This window comes from Sorex araneus, chromosome 9 (assembly GCF_027595985.1).
Source record: "Sorex araneus isolate mSorAra2 chromosome 9, mSorAra2.pri, whole genome shotgun sequence".
NCBI classification, from domain to species: domain Eukaryota; kingdom Metazoa; phylum Chordata; class Mammalia; order Eulipotyphla; family Soricidae; genus Sorex; species Sorex araneus.
Window position 1 is genome coordinate 61,730,648 of NC_073310.1, and position 26,251 is coordinate 61,756,898.

The following is a 26,251-nucleotide window of genomic DNA, read 5'->3' on the forward strand; positions in this document are numbered from 1 at the left end:
ACATAGTAATTAAATGTGTCCAAAAGAGCATACCCTTTTATGGGGGAGGGAACTCCAAGCAGTGCCCAGGGGGCTGGGGGACTCCCGCCCATGATGCCCAGCCAACCTGGTGGCTCAGCACTGGAGCCCGAGGAAGCAGCAGTGCCAGGAGGCAGCAGGGCACACCCTGCTCAGCTCAGGAGCCCACAGGGCTACACTCAAATACTCAGGAGGCTGCATGGTGCTGGGGATGGCACCAGGTCAGCCACTGGCAAGGCCTGAGCCCAGGGCACTGTTCTATCCCCCGAGGTCCAAGATGGAGACACATTTTGAAAGGAATCAATTTCTGAGCTAAGGACACAGCTCAGCAAGCTGAAGGCCTTGCTTCAATCCCAGGCACCAGCTGGACCCCTGAGCACTACCAGAAATGACCCTGAAGCACAGAGGCAGAAGGATCTGAGCACCACCGGACGTAGCCCCAAAACCAAAATAAATGAAATAACATTTTTCAGTGAAGTAACTAACTTCCCTTCTGCTCTGTCCACCTTGTATCAATGTGTCAATCCACACTATAAAATCCCATTTTGGAACCACACGCAGCACACATCAGAGGATACTCCTGGTGGTGCTTGGGGATCACAGGTGCCAGGACTGGACAAGCCTCTGACAGGAAAGCATGTGCTCAGTCCGTGGAGCTATCTCTCTGGCCCGAGTCAGATGGAAAGGGGAACCAGAGGGGAAGAACGAAAGGTAAAGAATATCTTTTAATCTATTATTAGATATGCTTGGTGGACAGCGAGTGAGTAGAGGAGGTTAGCAGCTCGCCTGGCATGCAGCTGACCCTGGTTTGATCTCCAGCGCCATATATGGTCCCCCGAGCCCCATGAATGGTCAGTCCTGAGCACAACCAGGTGCAGTCCCAAACCCAAGTAAATAAAAAATAAAGATGCTTAATGGAATATTACAGTTCCTCCAATGAATCTCCAGAACAATTTGATGAGATATACACATCTTATATAATGAGACTGAAGATTTAAACCTCTTACACAAGATAAAGATAATGCATTACAAAGCCTGGGCTTGAATGCCAATCTATCTGACTCTCCTAGTCCCCCACTATGAAATCTGCCCTGTGGTTTTGCTCTGAGAAGAAGTTAAATCAGTTACAATTCTGTGTTGTGCACTTGTGCATAAAACGGAAATAGTTTAATTCCCAAGATAAGCACTATATCCATTCCATTCCAATCACCATTAAGCAAAATCTACATACCAAAAAAAAAAAAAAAGTTGAGCTGATTTCATTTCCCATGGGGGTGGGGACGACATCTGCTCCAGGTATCTTTTCCTCCGGATACTCGGAGCTACTATAAGTGGAAAGCGGGACAGCGCCACACTGGCCGTGAGCCACAGAGAACAAACAGTCTTCACAGCCGGACAGCTGCCCGAGATGAGGAAAGCAGCCCTTTCTCTCATCAGGACTAGTACTGTGACTGTTATGTACGAATGATGTGTGTAAGAGAAAGTGTTTTCACAGTGTTTTACTGCATCTTCAAAATATAAACACACTAAGCAGGATACCTATTCACCGATCACATCAAGGAAGCTGGCGATGCTGTGAGGACGGTGCAGGTACTCATTTTCCAAGCGTGGGAATCCTAACTTGCTACAGTCCTAGCTCCCATTTACATGATCTAGAGTGAACTACAAGTCTAAAACATGTCGACCATTTCCAACAGCTTGCCACGGGGGGAGAAGATGAAGTACCCAAAACCCTCAAAAACATAGTAACAACCCAAAAAAAACACAGGGGTTAAAAGTCAGCAAAATATGCACTCCCTTTAAACAAGTTTCAACAACCTAAAAAAAGTAATTAATGAATGGGTATCAGGAATCACATCTGCTCATGACACAAAATAACCCAACACTAACTATGAGAGAACTCTGGTTTCACAAAAGATCTATAATGGCTCCTTCACTGTTGAATTCTTCTCCTAGGGGCCGGAGTGATAGTACAGAGGGGAGAGCGTTTGCCTTGCACACCTTGGGCTCAATCCCCAGCATCCCATATGGTCCCCCGAGCACCGTCAAGAGTAATTCCTGAGTGCAGAGCCAGGAGTAACCCCCGGGTGTGATCCAAAAAGACAAAAAAAAAAAAAAAAAATCCAAACAAACCCCAAAAGAATGAAAGAAATAAAGTCTTCTAAAATAGAAGAGTTCTCAGATCTTTAAAGAAAAAGAAAAAAGAACTCTTAACTGGTAAGTCATTTCTAGCATTTTATATTTATTGAATAAGTAATCTATATTCACCGGAGACTCAATATTTGGTACTGCTGGGAACAGAAAGATAACCAAAGGCAAGAGCCTGTAACTGCAAGGCTCCCCGTATATTGCTGTTACCACACCACAGTTACTAGGGCTAGCCCGAGATTCTCTGAGTGGGGTTGTTTGTGCCGAGATCAAATCCAGGCCTCCTACGTCAGAAGCAGGAGCTTAGCTCTCCTGTGGTCCGTTCTGCCCCACTGCTCTTTCCTTCCTTCCTCCGTTGGGGGATGGAGTGGTGGGCCACGATCAGCTCAGGACTTACTCCTGGCTCTTTGCTAGGGGAACTACATGAAGCAATGAGACTGACCCAAGGCAGGCTGCGTGCAAGGCAAGCACTCTGCCTGCCGAACAATCTCTCTAGAACCAACAAGGATTTTTTTCTTAAAATTCTTATGAATTAAAACATTTAACTATAAGCATCCCATAGGTTCACAATTTTCTTTGAATCCTCTCTGGCATTACAGAAAGATGACATAATTTGCCTAGCCGTAGATGGTCACATTATTAAAGAAAATCTTAAATTTCTACACATTTTAATTACATAAACCTTTCTATAGTACAGACTACAGATTATTTATTTTCTTAAAAGATATGAAAAACTTTTCTTGATGTCTCAGAATCATTACATGAAATTCATTTACATATAACAATTTGTAGAGAGAGAGTGAACTGTGTACCAAGCCTTTGATAAGATACTGGTGGTGACGGTATCTCCTGCAATCCTTACCTTCCTCCTTGGCCCACTTTCTAGTTTCTCTCCTAGCCAGCAAAGCTATGAAACGAAACTAAAACTGACTCATTGACCCGTGACTGGCTTCTTCTGAATACCTAATACCTAACATAAAAGGAAAACCATTTATGATGCTTAGAGGTCACTGCTTCCAAATTTTAGGCTACACAAGAGATGGGTGCCATCTTAGACTAGGAAGAAGTCTCAATGAGGCTGCACAGCATCTGTCATGCCATCATCAACTGACAGCAATGAAAACACATCATGTATAAAATCTGTAATACTTCTTAATCTATCTATCTATCTATCTATCTATCTATCTATCTATCTATCTATCTATCTATCTATCTATATTTTGCTTTTTGGATCACACCCGGTGATGCACAGAGGTTACTCCTGGCTTTGCACTCAGGAATTACTCCTGGCGGTGCTCAGGGGACCATATGGGATGCTGGGAATCGAACAAGGGTCGGTCCCGTAGGGCAAACGCCTTACCCACTGTACAATCACTCCAGCCCCCTTAGTCTGTATTTTTGTAACTGCATATATATATATATGCAGAACTGTATATATATACACACACATGCATATGAGAAATATTTATATAAGTTTAGTCTAGCTAAAGATAATCTTAGTAAATTATTTCAATTCTTAGATGATTCTACTAAATGATCTGCCGCACAGGCACTGCACCTGTAGTAAGTGACAATATTTAAGTCTCTGGACCAGAACGTTGGCTTTATTTCATCTTCATTAAGGGGATTAAAGATTATTCAGAGACTGGAAAATACTTACTCATTTCTGGTTCAGCAGTGAGATCTGCAGTCACAAAATTAGAAGGAAACAACCCCATGCTTTGATGGGTTTCACCCTTCCACCAATTGGGATCACTGTGAGGAACCAAATAGAATGCTTTACTCTAGTGGTCTTATTCAATAAAACCTGTACCTTCCATAATGCTGAGCATACATCATTACTAATGTATATTGTATACAATAATGCATCCTGTTTACATTATGCATTGTATAGTGTATGTTGTATACTGAATCTCACAAAAACCCAAAGAGGCTATGAATTTATCTTTATTACAATAAAAGCGAAGCATCAGCAATGATCAGACGCTATTAAATACACAGTTCTTTAACTTTTGGAAGACTGTCAAACGCTCTGAGGATCAATTTTTTTCTTTCCTTTTTTTTTTTTTTTAAAGAAAAAGCTGCAAACTCTCTCCAGAGACAATGGTCTACAACCAGAGTAAGAAACTTTTGCTTACGTAAGACACACTGAGATCTCTCAATCCAGATCTCCCCTATTAAACCAGTGCTATTTCTGTTGCATATTAGCAAGTGCATCCCCAAAGAGAGCACATGATTGAATACATCATTTTCACCACAATACACCCCCTGTACCACAGTTTCTAATGCACATCTGCATTTGTGGCGTGCTTCGTAGAGGGAAAGCTAAACTGGTCTCAGAATTTTTCTGAATAAATGAGCAGTGTTTTGTTCATTTCTAGCTCAAACTTTGATTCATTTTTTCCACTTAAGAAAACATGTGGAAGTCAGCAGATGGTTCGAAAGGCTTGAGCACACTTTGCACCCAGGAGGCCGGGCTCGATAACTAACATCTCATGATCCCTGGAGCACCACAGGGAGCACTCCCAGATCACCAAGCTAGGATTAACCAGAGCCTCACTAGGTGTGGCCCAAAAGACACAAAAAGGAATACAGGATCACACAAACATGCCTGAATACAAGTATCATCCTACAGAAACAGCCTTAAATCTGTTAAAGTAGTTTTTTTAAATGACATTCAAATTTTACTAATTATCAGAAAAAGCATTAATAAAGCATTACTTTTAAGAAAGTAAACTGTGGTTTTCAAAGAAAAAAAGCACTGTATTATTTCCTCTATGATAGCATAAATTTATATAAATCTGTATCAGCCATCCTATTCTATGTAAAGAAACAGCCTCAGCTTATTATGTATTGCTTATAAGTTCATATACTTTCAAAGTATTTTCCAAATCCTTAACTTTATTACTCTTATTAGTTGAAAAACACAAATGAATGTACTTAAGCCTCCACAGCAAATAAAAAACAATTTAAAGAATAGATGAGAAAAAAATTAAACTACAAAGGAAGAATCCAAACAGTCTGACACAAACAATCAGTCAACTGCCATAAAGAGAAAATATCTGAGTTGGTATATTTTTAACTACATTTGCTAGTAGGATTCAACAAGCATATACAACACAGAATACATTATATATTTTCATATGAATTTTCAATTTAATATTAACCATCACCTGTCATCAAGAACTGTAATAATTTCTCCAGCCTTAAAAGTCAGTTCATTATCTTCAGCAGCTTCAAAGTCATATATAGCACGAACTTTGCGGCCTTCGTGTTGGTGGTTAGTTAAGAGACTGGACGTACTGGGATACAAAGCAGAAAGCGTGGTTGATTGCTGCCTTTGTTCTTTCAGAGACAACTCAATGGCTGGAAAAAAGTGGATTTTAGAAGGTCTAAAATGTTAATATATCCAAGAGGCTAAGGAAATACAAAAAGACTGAAGGTCAAATACAATTTTACCTGTGTGGAAACTAGAAACAGGTCTGAGCAAGAATAATCTCATGAATTTTACTGATGTACTCCTAACTTAAAGTACACTCCATTTTTTTATTTCCTACATTTTATACTTTCTTTCTTCTTTTATTTTGTATATTCTTATAGCTTAGGTTCCCAAGGCTTAATTGGGAAACTGGGGAATTAGTAAATCAGTCTCAAAGGTAGTATCTGAGAAGCTGTATTGTATTGTTTTAAAAGTATGGCAATACTTTTTTTTTTTTTTTTTTTTTTTTTTTTTTGCTTTTTGGGTCACACCTGGCGATGCACAGGGGTTAGTCCTGGCTCTGCACTCAGGAATTACCCCTGGCCGTGCTCAGGGGACCATATGGGATGCTGGGATTTGAACCCGGGTCGGCCGCGTGCAAGGCAAACGCCCTACCCGCTGTGCTATCTCTCCAGCCCCATGGCAATACTTTTAGAATGAAAACTGGATCTACAGTCAGTGCCCACCTAACAAATTCCCTAAAATAATTACAAAAGTCTCTTCTAATGTCTGCTTCACTGCAGGCCATCACCAGGCTCCACAATGGGATCTGGGCGTACTGTTTTATCCTGTTTTCAACCAATTCAGAACGTTCTCCGTTTGGAAATAATAAATGACCTAATAGGAAAATGAATCTTTCCCAACCCTGGGGCCGAAGAGATAATGGATTAAGGCACTTGCCTTGCATGTGGCCAACCTGGGTTTAATCCCTAATATGGGTCCGAGGTCCATGAGAGTGATTCCTAGCACAGAGCCAGGAGTAAGTCCTGAGCACATTAGGGTGAGGCCCTCAATAAAGAACCAACAACCACAAACAAACTACACACACACACACACACACACACACACACACACACACACACACACACACACACACACACACACACATATTTAAGGTGAATTTCTTTTAGACTTGTGAAGGGGAAAACATCTTAAGACCTAAAAGCCAAAAATTCCAACAGAAAAGCAAAATATTTCAAGTACATCAAACTTTTGAAGTTGCTTCTTAAAACTTATGTATAAACCAAAACCCAACAGTATACATCTATAACAATTTAACACATGAAGGATTAAAATCCCAAGTAAAGATTTTTCTATATATTGTCTTTGAACTCCAGAATAAAGGGCTCTGGGAGACATCTCCAAGGGCTGAAGCTCATGCTTTGGGACCCAAATTCAATCCCTGGCACCTCATAGTCCTCTAAGCAACCCAGGGGAGTGACCATGAACATCAATCCAGAAATAAGAACACAATCTGAACAGCAAATAAACGTGCTGAAAAGGGCTTAATCTAAAGAAAATAGGAACAAAGTAAGCGGACATAATTACAAACCTTACCGAGGTCACAAACTTAAACTGATAATACCAAGCTCTCCCAGAAGATTTTTTTTTAACTGTAAGAGCTTCCCTACAATGCTGGTGGAAGACGAAAACTAACCATCTAGCAAAACTGAAGTAGCTAGTTGCCTGTGAACCAAAACAAATAAGGTAACAAATATATGTAAGTACTAAAGAATATGAAAGATAATATTTAACACAGTGTACTTACTTTAATTTTAGAAAAATCAGAAAATTTAAGACTCCATTAGGAGATAAATTATACTACATTAGCATATTGAATGAAAGTGAATTGTACAAGAAAGTTAAATGAATTTATTTATGAAAAAATCTCAAACATATTCAAAGAAACAACTGGCAGTGATACCAAGAGTATAACTAATTTATGTAAAAAGAATGTGTTGAATTATGTACTTACTGCTACTTATAGGTAAACAGTGTAATAAAAATTATATTAAAAAAATGCAGTTGTTCCTGAAGAGGAGAATAAAGACACTGAGGCAAGGAACATCGTACATTTCAGGTTCTATCAGCGGGAATAGAGCGAAGTGAGAGAACTAACTTCATCTCACCATCAGGGACCCTAAAACGCACCTTTTGCTAAATCTTCTTCTTCCTTTTTGTTAGCCACAGTACCGGGATCCTTGGCGACCAGAGCTGGACTTGCTTTTGCTTGTTCGGCAGCCTAACACACACACACACATACACACACAAAAAATCAGAACAGGATTTGAAGACTGTTCTCCAATATTCCAAATCTAAGGACTTAACAAGACCCTTCTCATCAATCTAGCACAGGTTTCTGCAATAGAGAGAAACCCAAACTATAGCACCTTCCACCCAGAAGTTAGACTAGAGGAGCAGAGATGTCGAGAGCAATGCGAACTCAGAACAGTAGTCCGAGCATGAAGTACACTCTGCTACCTTTGGATAAACAGGTGATGAAACTCAAAGGCAGATTGAAAAATCAAAGAAAGAATAGAGCTAGAGATCGGGAAATGTTTAGAAAACAACTGAAACCAGAAGTTTTAAAATGCCCCAAACATATTTGGGGATTCACATCTCCAGACTACTTTGGACAATAACAAAATCAAAACCTTTTTTTTTTTTTTAAAGCAAAAGAGCACTGGATTAATTGGAAGTGTCTTGGGAAAAAATGTAGGTACGTATGAAAAGGTAGCCTGCTTGATTCCATTAAGTGGTCAAAATCCCAAATTTGATTCTGCAAGAGTTTGTGCCCTTCATGCCTTTACATTACTGCAACTCCACAGAGCCAGTTGGAAATGACAGCAAAGAAAACAGCCATATATTTTAACCCCACGTGACTAGTTAATGGGCTATCCTAAAGGAAGACTGGCAGATCAGAGAGGTTTTTCATTTATTTTCCATGACATTAGACTTATTAAGTAAATTAAAATGTTTGCTGAAGTACAGACCCTGTGCTGGGAGCACTGCTTGGGTGCTCTACCTGCACATGCTCAGAGCCGAGGGTGAGGGCGCAAGACAGGAATGGTCCCATGGAGGGTGGCGGCAGGATACTGGCACTTTGGGGCTGAGCACAACCTGGTCACATCATACCCCTGAAACTGACCGACATTTTCAGTCTTGTAAGTAACTATCTCAATAAAATAACAGGTATTTTTGGATTAGAAAAGTGAAGCTTTTCTGGTTTTGTTCTGGGGTCACACACAGCAAGACTGGGGGTTATTCATAATTTTATGCTCAGGGGTTGATCCTGGTGTGCTCAGGGATTGACCCCGGGCGTGCCCTGTGCAAAGCATGCACTCAACTTGTGGAACTATCGCTCCAGCACCAGAAAGGTAAGCCTTTCAAAGTCGTATGTTAGGGATAGGGTTAGAAAAAGTTATAAATTAATCAGTTCTTACTAAAGAAAAAGATGCTGCAAGTGCGTTTCTTCCCATTGGTCCATTATATCTCCTTTCCTTTTTTAACTCAGATAAGTCAAATGATCTGATCTTTAAAATCAAAATTATCATCCTTAGATTTTAAGGATATCCTGATTTTTGAGTTGTCATTCTTTGCAGAAAAACAAAAATAAAGCCTTAAGAATACTTAAAAAACAACTTATCCTTATTAGAAAAACCACATAAAATAATTTTTTTTTTTAATTGCAGGATGTTCAACTTACTTATAAAGGAGAAATGGAGCTAGGGAGATGGTTCAAGTGGTAGGACACACGCCAAGCATATGCAAGGCCCGAGTCAGACCCCGGCAAGCACTGTTGGCTTTGGCTCTGGTGAACCCCAGGTACTGCATGTAATCTCACACCAGATGATCCCTGAGCACAGAGCCAGGAGTAAGCCCTGAACAGACAAGTGTGGCCCCAAAGCCAAAGGGAAAAAAACATTTTTTGGCGGTGGTCAGGGCTTGATCCTGGCTCTTGACACAGGGATCATTCCCGATGGTGCTGGGACCAAACCACATCAGCCGCATCAAGCCAAGCACCTTCCCTACAGCACCGTGGCACCAGCACCCCTCCCCCACTATTTCATTTTTAAAAGGAAATAGGAACTGGAAGCTGGTACTCATTAATGTTTCACACTATATTTTCCAGCAATTTAGAATACATTATTACAACAACAAACATTCCTCTGAATAGCAGTTTTCACTATTTTATCTCAAAACCTAGTTTTGAAAGCAGGGGAGAAAGAAAAATTCAAGTAAACCTATTTTGAAAAACAACAGCATATTAACTTTTTACAAATTACCTGGGACCCAATGGCTGGAAATGTAACTCCTTGCTCCTTAAGGTTCTTTATCATTGCTGATATTAGACTAAGCTGTGGATCATTCTTAAATTCATCTGTCCATTCAACCATAAGAGCCTTTAGTTTTTCACACACTTTAGGATGACCCTGAAAAATTGAGGGATGGGAGGGAGGACTTATTTATTGGCTAATCCTAAGTATAAAAATTATCCCATGTTATATGTAGACCTCTTCTTGAATCATAAATCCTCCCAAGCTACAGGTGTACATGCAAACATAAGAAAACAGGCTCATTCCCCACCATGAAGATCAGCCCACAGTGCATATGTGGACTTCGGCTTCCTCCCGCCTGGAGAAGCTAGGGTCCCCCTGGAACACAACTCTCGCTCTCTCCCCTCAAATCTCTCTACACGCAAACTGCTTCATATAAATTTATTTACTTCTAGTATTTATGTTTTTATTCATTTATGTTTAATCAAGTAAATTCATTTTATTTTCACACTTACAGAAGATAACCACCATACTTACCCCAAACACATAATATATTCATATCTATTTTGGAAGTTAAAAATCAAAGAGCCTTTCACAGAATTTTCCAAATAAGCAAGCTTCATAATTAAGAAAGAGAAAAGCAGTTTTATGATTTTATGGACTAATAAAAAATAAACTGAGAAAATGATTCAGTTGCTTTATTCCTTATTTCTGATTTTAAGGTACATGACTGCAAGTGTCTCAAGTTACAGAATTATTTGAGGCCTGATATGAGGCTCAGGGAATGTCAGTACTAGTCCTGAAAATTCAGTTTTTCCAAAATGACCTCTCCCTTTGGTATAAAAACCATATGATGCGCATTACAAAACTTGTAGAGAGAAGATCACTCTCCTAATTGTGACCACTGGCTTTTCAAACCGATCAACACCCAAGAGCCAGCTGCCTCTCTGAATAGCTGGGAGACCCCCCACCTCCCCCTTCTCACGCATACCCCCCCTCCCACCTCTAAAACCAGTTCATGCCACTGAACTCAAGTTCAATTAAATCAGAGAAAACAGGTTATTAGAATCTCATAAACATCTGTACATCTTGAAAAATGTTAAGGATTTTAAAAATACCTAGATATCAATGAATAAATCATTTCCAATTCGAGGGCTGGGGAACTCAGAGGACGAGTACACGTGCTTTGCACGCAGAGGCCCAGGATCCATAAGCACTGCTGGGAGCGACCCCCGGGCACTGGAGGGCTCAGCTTCCTCCCACGCTGCCAGGGAAGACTGGCAGGGGCCAGAGCACAAGCCCAAAGGGCCAAGCATATGGTTTTCAGGCAGGAAATCCAGTTCTATCCCCAGCACCACCACCCCCCAGCACTGCCAGGAGTGACTCCTGAGCACAGAGCCAGAAGTAGCTCCCGAGCACCACCAGATATGGCTTACAAAAACACAACCAAAAATATCAGACTCTTAGATTTTTGTTAGGGGGTGGTGGTTTTTTTTTTTTTCTTTTTTCGGTGCTGGAAATCCAACCTAGGGCATCTTACATGCAAGGCACATGTGCTTTACCTCTGGCTGAACCATAACCTCAGTCCCAACTCCCTCTGCAATGCTTTTGGCTCTCTGGCTTGTGGGCCACACCTGACATGCTCAGGACTTATTCCTGGCCCTGCTCTCAGGGATCACTCCGGGCAGGGCCTGGAGGATCATATGGGGTAAAGGAAACAGAACCTGGGTTGGCTGCGTGCAAGGCGAGTGCCCTACTCGCTGTACCATCTCTCCAGCCTCCGCTGTGCTTTTTCATATAGAAACCTAGAGATCCTCATTTCCTCCAAAACACGTGAAATCGTTTCCCTTTAACAATCAATATTTTCTCTTAATATATGTCAAAAACCAGTGTCAGAAATAACTTTAGAATGCAGTAGTTTTGACTCAATTATATAGTATAAAACTAAAACTCTGATGGTCAGGCTCTGATGGGCCTATATAAAATGATATCTAAACAGTACCATATTTAAAACAGTATTGCTACAGCAGATAGCATGACCTAAAAGAGAAAGGTACTATTTATCCTATAGGTTTATTAGAATAAATAATCTTCTCTAGAAGAAAAGAGGGAGAAGAAAAGTATTATAGGCAAGGTTCTTGCCTTTCCTAAGGCCAAACCCATTTCAATTCCCAGCACCACACATGGGCCCCCAAGTACAGAGCCTTGTAAGCATCAAACACTGCCCAGTGTGGTCCAAAAGCAAAAGTAGAAATTTTAAAAAAGAAAAAAGAAAAAGAAGAGATAAAAATAATTAAAAAAAAAAGGGGGGGGGCTGGCGCGATAGCACAGCAGGTAGGGCGTTTGCCTTGCATGCAGCCGACCCAGGTTCAATTCCCAGCATCCCATATGGTCCCCTGAGCACCGCCAGGAGTAATTCCTGAGTGCAGAGCCAGGAGTAACCTCTGAGCATCGCCGGGTGTGACCCAAAAAGCAAAAAAAAAAAAAAAAAAAAAGGGGGGGGTTAAACAGACTGGTTTGTCTTGGAAAAAAGCCAACTCTTGAAGTTACTTATAGTCTACAAAAAATATAACATTTATTGACATTCTACATAGCTACTTAGCAAGGATTTTTTTGTTTTTCAAGCAAAGCCTACACTTCTGCAAAAATGCAAAGAATTAGACAATAAAATACTTAAGAAGTGAGACTGCCTTCATTTTAGAAATTATGTTCCTTACCTTATTTAATACGTTGCTTACTTCACTAGCAAAATCCCTTGAACATACTTCTAAGTGAAAAATTTTGCCGCAGTTTGATACACATGCACCTAGAAGCTAAAACAGCATAAAATCAAGAGTTAAAGGCTCTATCTGAACAAATATTTTTGTAGTATGACACAAAATGAAGCCACTCACAGTCAAGGCCTGCATGGCGACATGAGGGTCCTTGTGGTTCACCCTCCTCATGACGGAGCGAAGACAATCTTTAGGTCTAACAATAAGAATGAAAAGGTAAATTAGCTATTTTCCCTCTGCAACAGGCAACAGATTACACACACAGAGAAAATGCACAGCATTTGAGAACCTGAACTCTTACTAATGACACAATTTAAAACTGCCCACTAACAAGTTCTTGAAAAACTTTCAACCCAAACTGAGACTTTTACTTAGCAATCAGAAATCAGGAATCTCATTTAGTCTAACGTGGAAGAAAAAACACTTTTAAGTGATAAGTCATTTTATCCTTCTTAGTTCATTTTAAATGTAGCAGAGATTTACTATCTAGATATACACATTAGTCACATAAAGAAAAGTTAAACCAGGTTTTCTACCTTCAGTCAACTTATCTCTAGCTGAAACTACACAAAGTTAAAGATATGAAATAGCACAACTAATCTGTATATCAATTCACTGTCATCCTGTTGCTCATCAATTTGTTCGAGCAGGCACCAGTAACGTCTCTCATTGAGAGACTTATTGTTACTGTTTTTGGCATATCCAATACGCACGGGGAGCTTGCCAGGCTCTGCCTCGCAGGCTCGATACTTTCGGTAGCTTGCCGGGCTCTCCGAGAGGGGCGGAGGAATCGAACTATGGTCGGCCTCGTGAAAGGCGAACACCCAACCGCTGTGCTATCACTATGCTATTGCTATGCTATGCTATTGCTATGGCAAGCGATAGCACAGCGGTATATCAATTAAAGAGCTTAATTTGTTATGGATTTAACACCTACCCTATTTTTTTTTTATGAGAAAACAGATAAAACAAAAGCTGTTCTGTGAAGACATGAAAAAAACCCTGGTATTCTCATTTTGACAGTCCTATCATTTGTAAATAAACAGACTTTCAACTACCGTGTGACTTCACTTGTGAGGCATTTTTCAATACTTACTCACACTGGAAACACACACTAAGAATCATGTGAGTATTTTAGGGAGCCAGAAAAAAATTTTAGAATTTTTTTTATAGTTTTAAATCCTGCATATTTAAACACCTTGGGTTTCTAAAAAAACAATCTATCACCTATCAAAAGGAAAAAGGAATTATATTTATGAAGTTACCTGCTGACACAATTATTTGAAATTTTTAAACTTATATATTTATTCTACATAAACATAAATCAAAACTGATTTTAAACTAGAAAATCTTCAAATCTGTAAAAATAACAAGCACACAATTCTAACTAAAGTGAAAAATGAAAAGGAAAACATTTCTAAGATTAATAATATTAAATAAGCAGTTATGAATGTAAAACAGTGCACACAACACATTTATTGTGCATAAATGGGGAGGTGTTATTTCCACCCGTGCAAAAAAACAATAGAAGGATACAAAAGATACAAGAAGTCATCTAGAGAGGGTGAGGGAGGGAAACAGGAGTCAATGCTGCTTTGAAAATTTGCATTTTTGAGTCATATTAATATTTTTAAAATTAGAAAGTAAGCCTAAACTAAATAAAACCTTTCTAAGTAAATTTTTAATAGCCTAAGTATTTCTTTACATTAAGGAATGCAAATACACTCATATTTACAGTTTTGAAGCAGTACCATAAGAATTTGGGGGCTGGAGAGGAAATACAGGAATTAAGGTCTAGCATGAGACCACCCCTGGCTCATTCCCATAGGATCCCCTACACACTGCCAGGAGTGACCCTTGATCACTGTCCAGGATGGCCCAAAATCCCAAACAGAAACAAAAATAACAACATCATTTTTAAAAGAGAAAAAAAAAATTTGTCCTCACATATGAGAATATTTCTGGAATCTCGCTTCAAAGATTCCCCACCCTTCACAAGCCAGGAGAGGCCTGCTACCATCTTCAATTCTCTTCAATAAAATTGCTTCATAATTTGGCTCTCACTCTCAAAGAATACATTGAAAATATTTCTAAACTAACACAATTCCACAATGACGAGAAATAAGTCTAAGAGTTCAATATTGTTAGGGAAGAGTAACATATAAATTGTTTTATATTTATAAATACTAATTCTAAATAACTGACTTACTTACTCTGTCATCCTATAATGACATTAAATAATTCTTTAATACACTGCTGGCTACAAATTATTCTAATAACAGAATGAAATCAAATAGTATAATTTATTATCATATTATTATTATTATAATTTATTAGAATAATAAGAAATGTTCTTAAATTCCCTCCACCAACCCTAAAAGCCCCCTCGTAAGACTTTCAAATTTCATAAAATTTCAGATTAACAGCAAGTGACATTTTTTTTTTAAGTGAAGCAAGATAGTTTTTATTGTGGGAGTTTTGGGGGCCACATCCAGCAGGGCTCAGGGTTTACTGGTGATGGTGCGTGGGATCAAACCCAGATGGGCTGTGTGCAAAGCAAGTGCCTGACCTGCTGTGCCTGTCCAGCCCCAGCAAGGTGGTTTTTATTCAGTGAAATTTAGAAAGCTATGATGGGACAGAGAGGGGACCTGTATTCAAAAGAGAACTCAGGCTTAAAGAGCAAGCCACAGTGACAGTCTTAAAATTCTGAAATGTTGCCAAACACATATTCTACATATCCTACACAGAGTTTTATGAAGTGCATTCTAATCCACAATTTCTACTTCAATATACCATAGCTAAAATCTGTCTCAGGAAAATTCACATTGCCTTTCCCTTCTCATATCAATGACGTATTTCAGTCTTCTAGAAGACATGCCGGGAACGTACAACACTTCACTGACAACCTACAATTATTATCCCATATTCTCTTTTGTTTTGGACCACACCCAGAGCTATGTGGCACCAGGAATGAGCCAGGGCTCCAGCAAGCAGAGACTGGGTGCTCCACCACGGGGAGCTTGCCAGGCTCTCCCCCATGTAGGCAGTAAACTCTCACCACTTGCCAGGTTCTCCAATAGGGACAAATAGGCTATTAGATGTCGTGCGGCCGCATCAAGGCCGGAGCTTCCGGGAACTTGGTTTTATAGTCTCTGGATGTTGGCCGTTGATGGGATTGACGGTGGCCGGGGGCAGTTTCTGGGTGTGACTGCCTACCTATTGGAAAATGAGGAATCTGAGCAGAAGAGGCCCAGTCCTGATCCGAGAAGCCTTGGAGATCTCGGACCCGGGTCCCGCATACCTGGGTACCTGGGTTCCTCTGCGTGTTCCTTCATGTGTGAGGCTCCTCCGAATGTGTGGAGGCAATAAATGTACCTAATTTAATATTGTTAATTTCAGAAAAACAAATTATCCCTTCATGCTTCCATGAGCTGCAAAGGTGTTGCCTAGTCTTGTGGGTTTGCACACAAATGTGCATGCAAATGCCCACTCTCGTGTGTTCTACCAGGAAACATTATCAGCGGTGAAAGAGTTCCAGTCATGTTGGATGGTTTGTCCTTGAATTTCAAGCAATTAAGCAAATTATAAAAAATATCTAAAAAACAAATACCAAAGTAAAGATAAAAATGAAAATGGAGGATAGGGGCGCAGAGAGATAGTAGAGAAGGCAGGGTGCTTACCTTGCATGAGGTTAACCTAGGTCTTCAAGAAACAATTTCTTGTTTCACAGGGGAGGGTGGGAAGATGGTGGGAGGGAGGGGAAAAAGGAGAGAGAGAAAGAGGGAGGGAGGGAGGGAGGGAGGGAGGAAGGAAGGAAGGAAGAAGGAAGGAAGGAAGGAAGGAAGGAAGGAAGGAAGGAAGGAAGGAAGGAAGGAAGGAAGGAAGGAAGGAAGGAAGGAAGGAAGGAAGGAAGGAAGGAAGGGTAAAGAGAGAAGAAACTTTCTAACTGGCATTCTAGATACATGCTTTATCTCCAAAACATATAGGACAAAGCTACACTGACACTAATTCTAAACAAACTGTCATAAGACCCTAATCTAAAAGAGGCAGTGTCAGGGAGGGGCCCCTGGGCAATGAATTTCAGGAAACCTCAAACTTCGATGAGATCTCAAAAGGAATTACCAAGCCCTGCCTCAGGCTGAAGCCCAAGACTCACATACAACCGACCCAGACTAAGACCAACCTGGGGTTCCAACCTAAAGCTGAGTGCGGCCCCACCAAGACTTAAGGCCAAACTGAGGCTCCCACTTAAGAATGACCCAGTCCGAGGGGCTGGAGCAATAGCACAGCGGGTAGGGCATTTGCCTTGCACTCGGCCGACCCGGGTTCGATTCCCAGCACCCCATATGGTCCCCTGAGCACCGCCAGGGATAATTCCTGAGTACAGAGCCAGGAGCAACCCCTGTGCATCACCGGGTGTGACCCAAAAAGCAAAAAAAAAAAAAGAATGACCCAGTCTGAGACCAGAGAAACAGCTATGTGACACGACCAGGAGTAAGCTCAGAACAGAGCCGGGAATAAGTCCTGAGAACAGCTGCATCAAAGACAAAACCAAAGATTAATCTCCAGGCCAGTGCCTGGGAAACAGGTAGCCCAAAGGGTTAGTGTATGGCAGATGCCAGGATTCAATTCTCAGCATGGCACGGTACCCAGCCCCCCATTCAAGCATCAAGGTAAGTAGCCTCTGAATGCCACCAAATGTGGCCTCAAAACCCAAATAATAATTTTTTTTAAAATGATGTACCTAGCCCAAACCCAAAGCCTGGATGCCTTTCAGGAGACAGTTCAATTAAGACCCCCTCCTGAAAAGACCACCAGAGTTCAAATCCTCAACATACTCTACCAATGGGCATTTGCGGGCTAAGTAAAGCAGCTGGATCCCAGGACCAAGCCCAAACATGCTCCAATCTGGACTGGTCACAGCCAGCTCATGTGATATGTGACTCCATCCCGTCCCAGTCCATCCCATCCTAGGCCCTACTCCTAAGCAACTAGCTATTTGCTTCCTGCTCCAGTACAACAAATATTCATAGACCTCTCACTCTCAAATTGAGGTCAACGAGACAAAAATAAATTATCATAATATAAAACACAAATAAAAATGGTTTTAAGAGCATGCTCACAAGATCCAGAGAGACAGAATTTTAAGAATAGGACAGGTTTTGCAAAATAGTACCTAATTTGGGTCTGAGAAAATATGAAACACAGAGGGAAAAAAAAATGGAGAAATTATTCCATTCTAAGAAACTAGAACCCATAGCAGCAAACTCAAAAGTGCTGGCAACTCAAGTTGTGGACTGAGAAAAATGGTATCTGAATGAGAAATCAGAGAAAATGTATTTTTCAGAGCCCTAAGAAGGTTAAAGTTACTGTGGAAGATGGAGAATTAACAGAGTCACAGCTGCCAGATGACAACTGGACATATTCAACGGGTGGAGAGAGAGAGATGGAGATGGAAAGACGTGCCAGGTAAGGTCACTATCTAGGTGTGGTAAGCAGCACCTCAAGTAAAGAGGGGCCAACGGAAATCGGTGAGGAAAAACTATGCAGCACACAATGATTCCTTGAATTTCAGTGAAACAAAGGAACAAGCAGGGTCAGGAATACATTGCAAGAAGATGTAAGGAGAGTAAAGCGAGTAAGAAAGGGTCTCGTGTGGAGAAAACTGTGGAGACAGACGAGGGACTCACCTAGGCCGACCCAAAAGGGCTAGAGCGAACATCACAGAAGACACCAGGAAGCCGGGTAGACAGAGTTTAGTAGCTCATGTGTAGATGAAGCAGAGGTTATTTTTTTTTTGTTTTTCTTTTTGGGTCACACCCAGCAATGCTCAGGGGTTACTCCTGGATCTGCACTCAGGAATTACTCCTAGTGGTACTCAGAAGACCATATGGGATGCTGGGAATCGAACCCGGGTCAGCTGCATGCAAGGGAAATGCCCTACCCGCTGTGCTATCGCTCCAGCCCCCAAAGCAGAGGTTTTAAGATGAACTAATCACCTGTCCTTAGCAGTACAGCAGGCAGGAGAGGGAAAGTAGGATTAAAGCCAAAGGGACACGAGTTGAGGTTTCCAGACAATCAAATTAAGCCGTATTTATTAGCATAATATTCAGAAATAATGTGGTGCCCACAGAATCAGTGCTAGGGGAAGAAGTATGAGATTGAAAATACAGATGTTACCCACACACACACACAAAAAAACCCTCAGAAATTGTGATTCTGAAATAAAATAGGATTACAAAAGAAAAAGCCCTTCAGAGGAAAAAATGGGTAACAAATTTTAAGAAACTATTAAGTAGGCAAAGAAGAATCAGAGAAAACTATCAGAGTATAAGTTATGACCAAAATAATCAAGAACAATGCAACAATGCTCCCTAATCTTTTTCACATTAAAGCATATAAACAAAAAATATCTTTACTGCAAAGAAAAGGAAATGAAGTGACTAGATCCAGACAGTACTAGCCCCCAAAGTTAGGAAAGAATTAACACGAATGGTTAATCACTCACTGTATTATTTAGAAGTTCTCTATTACAAGAAAGTTCATTACAAAAAAAAAATTAACTGTAAACATGCTTTACCTCCTTTTATTCATGTTAATAAAATAAGGTCCATTTGAAACTCTGCATCACTTACCCAGTACGCGACTGACCAACTTTATCACATATATCCAAAATGAGGCCCCAATCCTCAGCAGTATTCATCTCACTGGTCGCTTTCTCTGTATATCAAAAAAAAGAAATTGCAGAAACATTATTTGCAAAAGTATTTAAGAAGCAACTAATCAAAGTATTAGGAGTCCTTGCACATGAGTACGTTTCACTTCCATGAGTTCTCCTAGGTCCTCATGGATACAATCAAAGTAAACTGTTTTCATTTTCCTATAGGGTAGAGGAACATAAGCATTCTGAAATAAAACAGAGCATTCTCTTTTTAACAAGGCCACTCTCAAGACAAAGTATTTTACCAGTATTTCACCAACCAGGGTTTCACCAATGACAGACCAACCTAGGGTACGGTAAATTATTACTTTAGTTCACTTTCCCCCACCAAATAAAGGAGCAAAAAGTGAATATACATCAAATTCATATTCTCTCTCTGCCTCTCGTCTGTCTGTCTGTCTGTCTGTCTCTCTTTCATACACACACACACACACAGAGGGCAAATCACCTGAAACAAGAACTAATCCCAGGATGATAAAGAGCTTCCCATCACCCACTAATAAAGGCTGGCAACTTTACCTAATATATACAATCTACCTACCAACAAGGAACACACTATATGGAAAAACTATGAACGCAGTATGAGGCTCCATGCTGCAGAAGTCAGGCAAATAGGAAATAAATGGACAGAGTACAGAGAATTTGTAGAACAATGAAACTATTCTACAGGTCATAACAATGAATAACATATCAAAACCCTTAACATGTGTAACACCAAGCCAACACAGACTGTAAACCACAGGCCTTGGGTGGTGATGAGGAATGAGCCTAGGTAACTGGGTTGGAACACAGACCCACTCTGGTGCAGCGTGCTGATTGTGGGAGAGGCAGTGCATATGTGGGAGATGGAGATATACAGGAAATCTCCGTTCCATCTGCAAATTGCGGTATGAACCTAAATGTGCTCTACAATCATGAATTAAAGTTATTAAATAAAGCAATTAGGCAGCTGCGTAAATGTGGGTGCTTCCTGTGCAGAAAGAGTTACTGTTACATACTTGACCGGTACCCACTGAAAGGCCTGCTCACGAGCATTGTCTGGGGTATGGGAACTCCGACTTCAGGAGCGTTCCCACCATTCTCAGAACTGAGAGAGTGGCTCACTGTGCCTCAACAGGTTGCACAAACAATATGGCTTATGCTGGGCAAGCGCCTCCCTTCTGGGAGTCTGGAGTTTGGGCGCATGCCAGGCAGAGTGCCTCCCAGTAACAAACCAAGTCGCTAATGAACATCCAGTGCTGGCAACATTTCACATACGCTGTCACAATTCATGGCTAGGGGACTTAAGAGCGTCTTGTGTGATTCTGCTGGAACGAACCCTGGGAAGCTTGCTCCTTGTTTCCCCAGATTTCACTCCATGTGCCTTTTCGCTCTGGATCCTGCACTGTGAAAAATCCTAACCGTGAACATGCTATATAAATCCTGTGAGTCCAGATAATCTGGCAGTGGGAGGGTAATATGGGGTCCTCCCCACCAAGTTCCTGCCCCTTCCTAAGTATCCTATTTCTCCTTCTTACTGCCCTTCAAGCCTTCACCCCTAAAGACCGGTTGGGAGTGACTGACTGCACAGCAGGTAAGGTGCTTTGCCTTGCTTGAAACTGGCCCTGGTTCCATCCCCAGCATCCCACACGGTCTCTCCAACACTGCCAGGAGTGATCCTTGAGCACAGAGTCAAGAAAATGCCATGAGCACTACTAGGTGTGTGCACCCCCTCCCCCCAACAAACAAACAAAAACAAACCACTCTCAGACAGCAAAATACTTTTCTAGGGACTCTAGGTCAGATTAATTAGAAAGCCCTAAAGATTGGGGGAAAAAAAAAAAGGTATTTACAGAATAGAGGGAAAAGGTTCCATAGTAAAGATACACCAGATCAACCTACAATGAATCTCACTATAAAGCTGAACCATGCAGAATTCCTAATGACCAGCCAATCTCTCTATTATTAATCACAGGCAGACAACCAAGGACTATCTGCACAGGAGCCAGGGTGTAGCTCAGTAGTACAAAAACACTTGCCTTGTGAAGCAGTCGGGGAGGAAGAATGGAAAAGGAAGGAGAAAAGGGAGGGAGAGAGGGAAAAAAAATGAATCACGTAAGATAAATGACAAGATTAAAATAAATTTTAAAAATAGGGAAAGAGAACAACTTGGAAGAGATCAGAATCTATGCAGGGAGAAAAACTTTAAAAGAAATCATTCTCTTTCCAAATGAAAGCTAGGGAAGTAGGCCTAACCGCCTTTTGCTCTATTCAGTTGGGTTTGGTGCTGGGCACCCAGGGCCTCACACATCTGTCACTGTCAATGTCATCCCATTGCGCATCGATTTGTTTGAGCGGGCACCAGTAACGTCTCTCATTGAGAGACTTATTGTTACTGTTTTTGGCATATCCAATACGCACGGGGAGCTTGCCAGGCTCTGCCGCGCGGGCTCCATACTCTCGGTAGCTTGCCGGGCTCTCCGAGAGGGGCGGAGGAATCGAACTATGGTCGGCCTCATGAAAGGCAAATGCCCAACCACTGTGCTATCGCGCCAGCCCCCTGATTCTCTCGCCGAGCTGAAGAAAGAGGAGTCTTTCGAGGCTAGAGGAAAGCTGCCCTGAGTAGAGCGCTGTGGGCCAGACAGCAGGAAGCAGAAAGACCCTGGGCCACCCACTCTGCCCGCAGTCTGGTCTGGACGGGACCCCGATACTCCTGCTCCTCTCCAGCTCTCACTGCCCTCTTGTCGAGTTCCACAGAGAATACACATTTTCCCCATTTTCACTGGCCACTGAGAGCTGGAGGTAGGTGAGAGCAGGTTAAAAAGCAGAAATTGGAAGCAGCCAACTGTCCAAATGACTTGCAGGCCCCTGAAACAGCACTAGGGACGCAGAACCGAAGTGCCTAGCGAAGTCGGCAGTCAGCTGCAGCCACAGGGGCCTTTGCTGAGCCAGGCTGACATCTTTCTAAAATGCAAGATTACGCTGATAAACACGTTATTCTCACAAATCCCTATTAGAAGAATTAACATAAATGTCCAAAACATCTAAGACCTTGATAAGGTGATTACTCAAGAAACCATAAAACTTGTAAAATGTAGTGAATTTCTAGTCTATGCCAGATCCTATCTGTAGATGCTAATACTCTAAAAGGAGCCAAATCAAAAAAAAAAAAAAAAAAGATTGTTTTTGAAATTTTAAAATCTTTTTTAAAAAAAGATTGTTTTTAAAATTTACAAAAAAAAAAAAAAAAGGAAAGACTGAAGCAAGTTGGAAATATAGTGAAGTCCTAGGAGGAGAATGAAAGAATAACAAAAAAGGTTCCTTGATGCCTATAAAGACCAAGAGGTATAGAATTAAAAATAAAACTCTGGTTTTCACTTAAGTGAAAACCTTTTCAGCACAAGGCAAAGTTATACAAACAGAAGATAAAAGCAGCCAAGAAGCTCATCATCATCATTCTGTTGATCGTCAAATTTCTCAAGCGGTCTCAGTAACGTCTCCATTCGTCCTAGCCCTGAGATTTTAGAAGACTCTCTTTACTCGTCCTTCCCAACTATGCCGCATTGGAGGCTCTTTCAGGGTCAGGGGAATGAGACCCTGCTTGTTACCGGTTTTGGCATATGAATACACCATGAGGAGTTTCTGAGGCTCTCCCTTGTGGGCAGGACACTCTTGGTAGCTTGCCAGGTTCTCCCAAAGGGACAAGTAGGCAATAAGAGGTCACGCGGCCGCTTTCAGTGCACGCTTCCTGGAGCTTGGTTTTAAAACCAAGCTCCCAGAAGACAGTGACGCAGAGTCTCTTGCCCAAGAGCCTGGCTGTCTCCCCAGGGCCCCTCGGAGGGGGTGGGCTCCAGCTTCCCTCCCCACCCCAAGCAGAGCTCCCGTGGCCGAAGACCTCGGGAGCCTAGCCACAACCATGCTCAAGACCCCTCTCCACACATTCGGACGAGCCTCACGCATGAAGGTACCGGCAGAGGAACCCAGGTGTGTGGGACCCGGGGCTGAGACCTCCAAGCTTGCTTGGATCAGGACTGGGCCTCTTCCGCCCAGATTTCCCATTTTCCAGTAGCTAGGCGGTCACACCCAGGGACTGCCCCCGGCGCTGTGTAATCCCACCAACGACCAACATCCAGAGACTTAAAACCAAGCTCCCAGAAGCCAAGAAGTTAGTGACAGAAAATAATAGAGTACCCTGAAAGTACAGAACCATGCTAAGACATGAGGTGTTTGTATTAACTCAAGAATCAAGCCAAAAAGGTGGGGTTCTTGACATTGTTTTGTCAGGAGCTCTCTGTGGTTGGGGGAATGAACCCAGAGTCTCACAAATGCAAGGAAAGTATTATACTGCTAAGCTACATCCCAAGCACATATAATATGATCACAGCAAAAAAATTAGAAGAAAAAAAAAATCAACTGCCAATATGTAAGACTAGTTTTGAAGAGGAAAAATGATAGACTATAAGGAGACTACTCACAAGTGGATTATTTGAAAGTGAATGCTAAAATGCTAATTGTATGGAGGGATAGTCCATAAAGACAACTGAGATAATAATATGAGTCATTATTTAAGACCCCAGACTATACAACAAATTCCTTAAAAGCAGTCACTTCTACTTCTGATAATTTTTTCAATATTCATGCCCTCAACATAAGTATTCAATATATACTAAAATAACACATAGTTCATGTAAGTCTATAAAAGTCACAAGAACTCAGATCTTTAATGACACCTATTCCAATGTCTTTTTTTTTTTTTTTTTGGTGCAGGGGTGGGGGTTGGGGGTGAGCCTACACCCAGGTGTGCTCAGGGCTTACTCTTGGCTCTAAGCTCAAGGATCACTTCTGACAGGGCTCAGGGGACCAAATGGGGTGCTAGGGAGAAAAAAACAAGCCTGCCTTGTGCAAGGCGGCCCTTTCCGTTATAGTAGGGCTCAAGCCCTTGTTTTGTTGTTCTGTTTTAGAGCCACTGTGAGGCTCTGCCAGTGGTGCAGTACTGGTTAGTGCCCTGCGGATCATACGATCCCAGCAACTGAACTAAGGGCCTCACACACTGGGAATGTGTCCTGCTACTTTAATTATTTCTCTGGCTCCTTCAGTGGTTTTAGAATTTACTACCAAATGCAAAAACTGTGTAACTCTGCTACCACCAGGGTTATCACAGACTTCATGGGTTAAAGGCAAGCACAGTACAAGTTTCTCTCTACTTTATAGACCAGCAAGCTGCCAGGCCACAAGCACTTCTACAAGTGGTTACCCAGTCACAGAATTAAGGAAAGCACTTCAGCTGTATCATCCAAGATACAAATCTGAACCAGCCACTGCCAGGCTAGGATTGTCTACTGACTGGTTCCCAAGACAGCTTTCATCCTCTGATACATCAGTGTCTAACCCCGGTCAGAAAGCTCCAAGGGTCAGTGTCCCAGTCTTTACTTTATTTTAAAGATCTAATGGGCAACCTTCTGGCCCCGCCTCCTTCCCCTTTGAGATCTGGCCACTATCATGCGACTCAAGCCTCAGTCATCAAATCACGAGGGTAGTCATGTGCTTCAACAGGCCAGTCCTTAGGCTGAATTACACGGTCAGCTTCAACAAAGATTATTTTCCCAGAAGCATACAGCAAAGAAGAGACTCTCACTCAGTAAATTCTAAGGATTTAGAGGTTTCTTCCCAAGAAAAGAGACAACAGGCCAGTAAAATTCTTTATTATTCAATAATCTTTCATAAAAAAAAGCCTTAATTAAAAACAAAACAAAACAAAAAAAACCAGTGGGACCAGAATGATAGTAGAGCAAACAGGGCATTTGCCTTGCACACAGCCAACCGGGGTTCAATCCCCGTCACCCCATATGGTCCACTGATCCCACCAGAAGTAATCCCTGAGCACAAAGCCAAGAGTAAGTCCTGAACACTGCCAGATGTGGCCAAAAAAAAAAGAAAAGAAAAGAAAAAAGAAACCCAGTATATAAAACAAATCTCAGTGGAAGAGTTTTAACTGAGGAGTTAGGGGTTAGGAATTTTAACTGAGTTAGTTTCAAACCTGTGAAGTCCTAGACTAAGTTATCCTGAACACAATCCTACAGTCTAATATTTACTTAATCTTAGAAAAAGAAAGCAAATTATTATTCTAATCTGCTCATCAGTTTGTTTATATTAACGCATCATCCTGACTGGGAGCTAAAAAGGATTTAAGGAAAAAACAAACAAACATGGAGCTTTTTAAAGAAAACACTAAAGGGACTAGAGACATAGTTTAATGGAGTACTCATACTCAGCCTGGGAAAGCCCAAGTTCATTCCCAGCACCACGAGGTATTCCAAGCAAGGAGCTGAGAGTAGCCCTTGAGCACAGCCAGAGGAAGGTGGGGGGAGGGGGAGCACGCACTGAAATCTTAAAATTACATTTAAAAATATCTAAAATGGAGGCCTTCTGTATATAGTACAACGGGCATAAAATATAAGTGTTTACAGTCTAGTCAGATAACACTAAAGATAAATAACAAAGAGGGGGAGACAGTGGGTAAGGTGCCTTGCTGACAATGGTTCAAACCCCAGCACCACATACGGTACCCCAAATACTGCCAGGAGCAATCTCTGAGCAAAGCCCTGAAATCAAAACAATACAAAATCAGGGAATAGATGTTTATGAAAAACTTATTTTAAAAGTCAACAGCTAACTAGAAATGATAGGCTTATGTTTGATCAAATATGAAAGACCTATTACCATACTTCTTTTAGTTTTCAAATTAAGGCAGACCCAGGACCAGCTGGTACAGGTAGCAGATAGTAAACTGCACACTGAGGAACTACCTTCTTTATGTCCCTACACAAAACAGGGGAGCAGCTTGGCATCAAGTGGACTGAAAATATACACCCTGATTTCCCATGCGGTACTGGGGACAACACACAGAGCTTCACACACGAGGCAAAGAATAGAGGCACATTTCTTCTGTTATAAAATAACACTTTCTTGTAGCTTATTATCAGAAAATTGTGAATTCCTATTTTGAGGCCAAGGATGTCACTCATGAATACAGCACATGAGTTACATGTATGAGGCCCTGATTCAGTTTCCATGC

The 26,251-nt window shown here is 41.4% G+C and overlaps 1 protein-coding gene across 1 annotated transcript in view; it reads right to left on the reverse strand.

The window, feature by feature from the left end:
* The window catches only part of STAM (signal transducing adaptor molecule), a 50,577-nt gene that overhangs the window by 13,985 nt on the left and 10,341 nt on the right, over positions 1–26,251 (reverse strand). The window contains exons 2-8 of the mRNA XM_004605345.2: positions 19,112–19,196; positions 12,597–12,672; positions 12,420–12,515; positions 9,712–9,858; positions 7,577–7,667; positions 5,340–5,532; positions 3,827–3,921 (exon numbers count right to left, since the gene is read on the reverse strand). Coding sequence (XP_004605402.1) covers positions 3,827–3,921; positions 5,340–5,532; positions 7,577–7,667; positions 9,712–9,858; positions 12,420–12,515; positions 12,597–12,672; positions 19,112–19,196 — 783 coding nt within the window. The remainder of the gene's footprint in view (positions 1–3,826; positions 3,922–5,339; positions 5,533–7,576; positions 7,668–9,711; positions 9,859–12,419; positions 12,516–12,596; positions 12,673–19,111; positions 19,197–26,251) is intronic.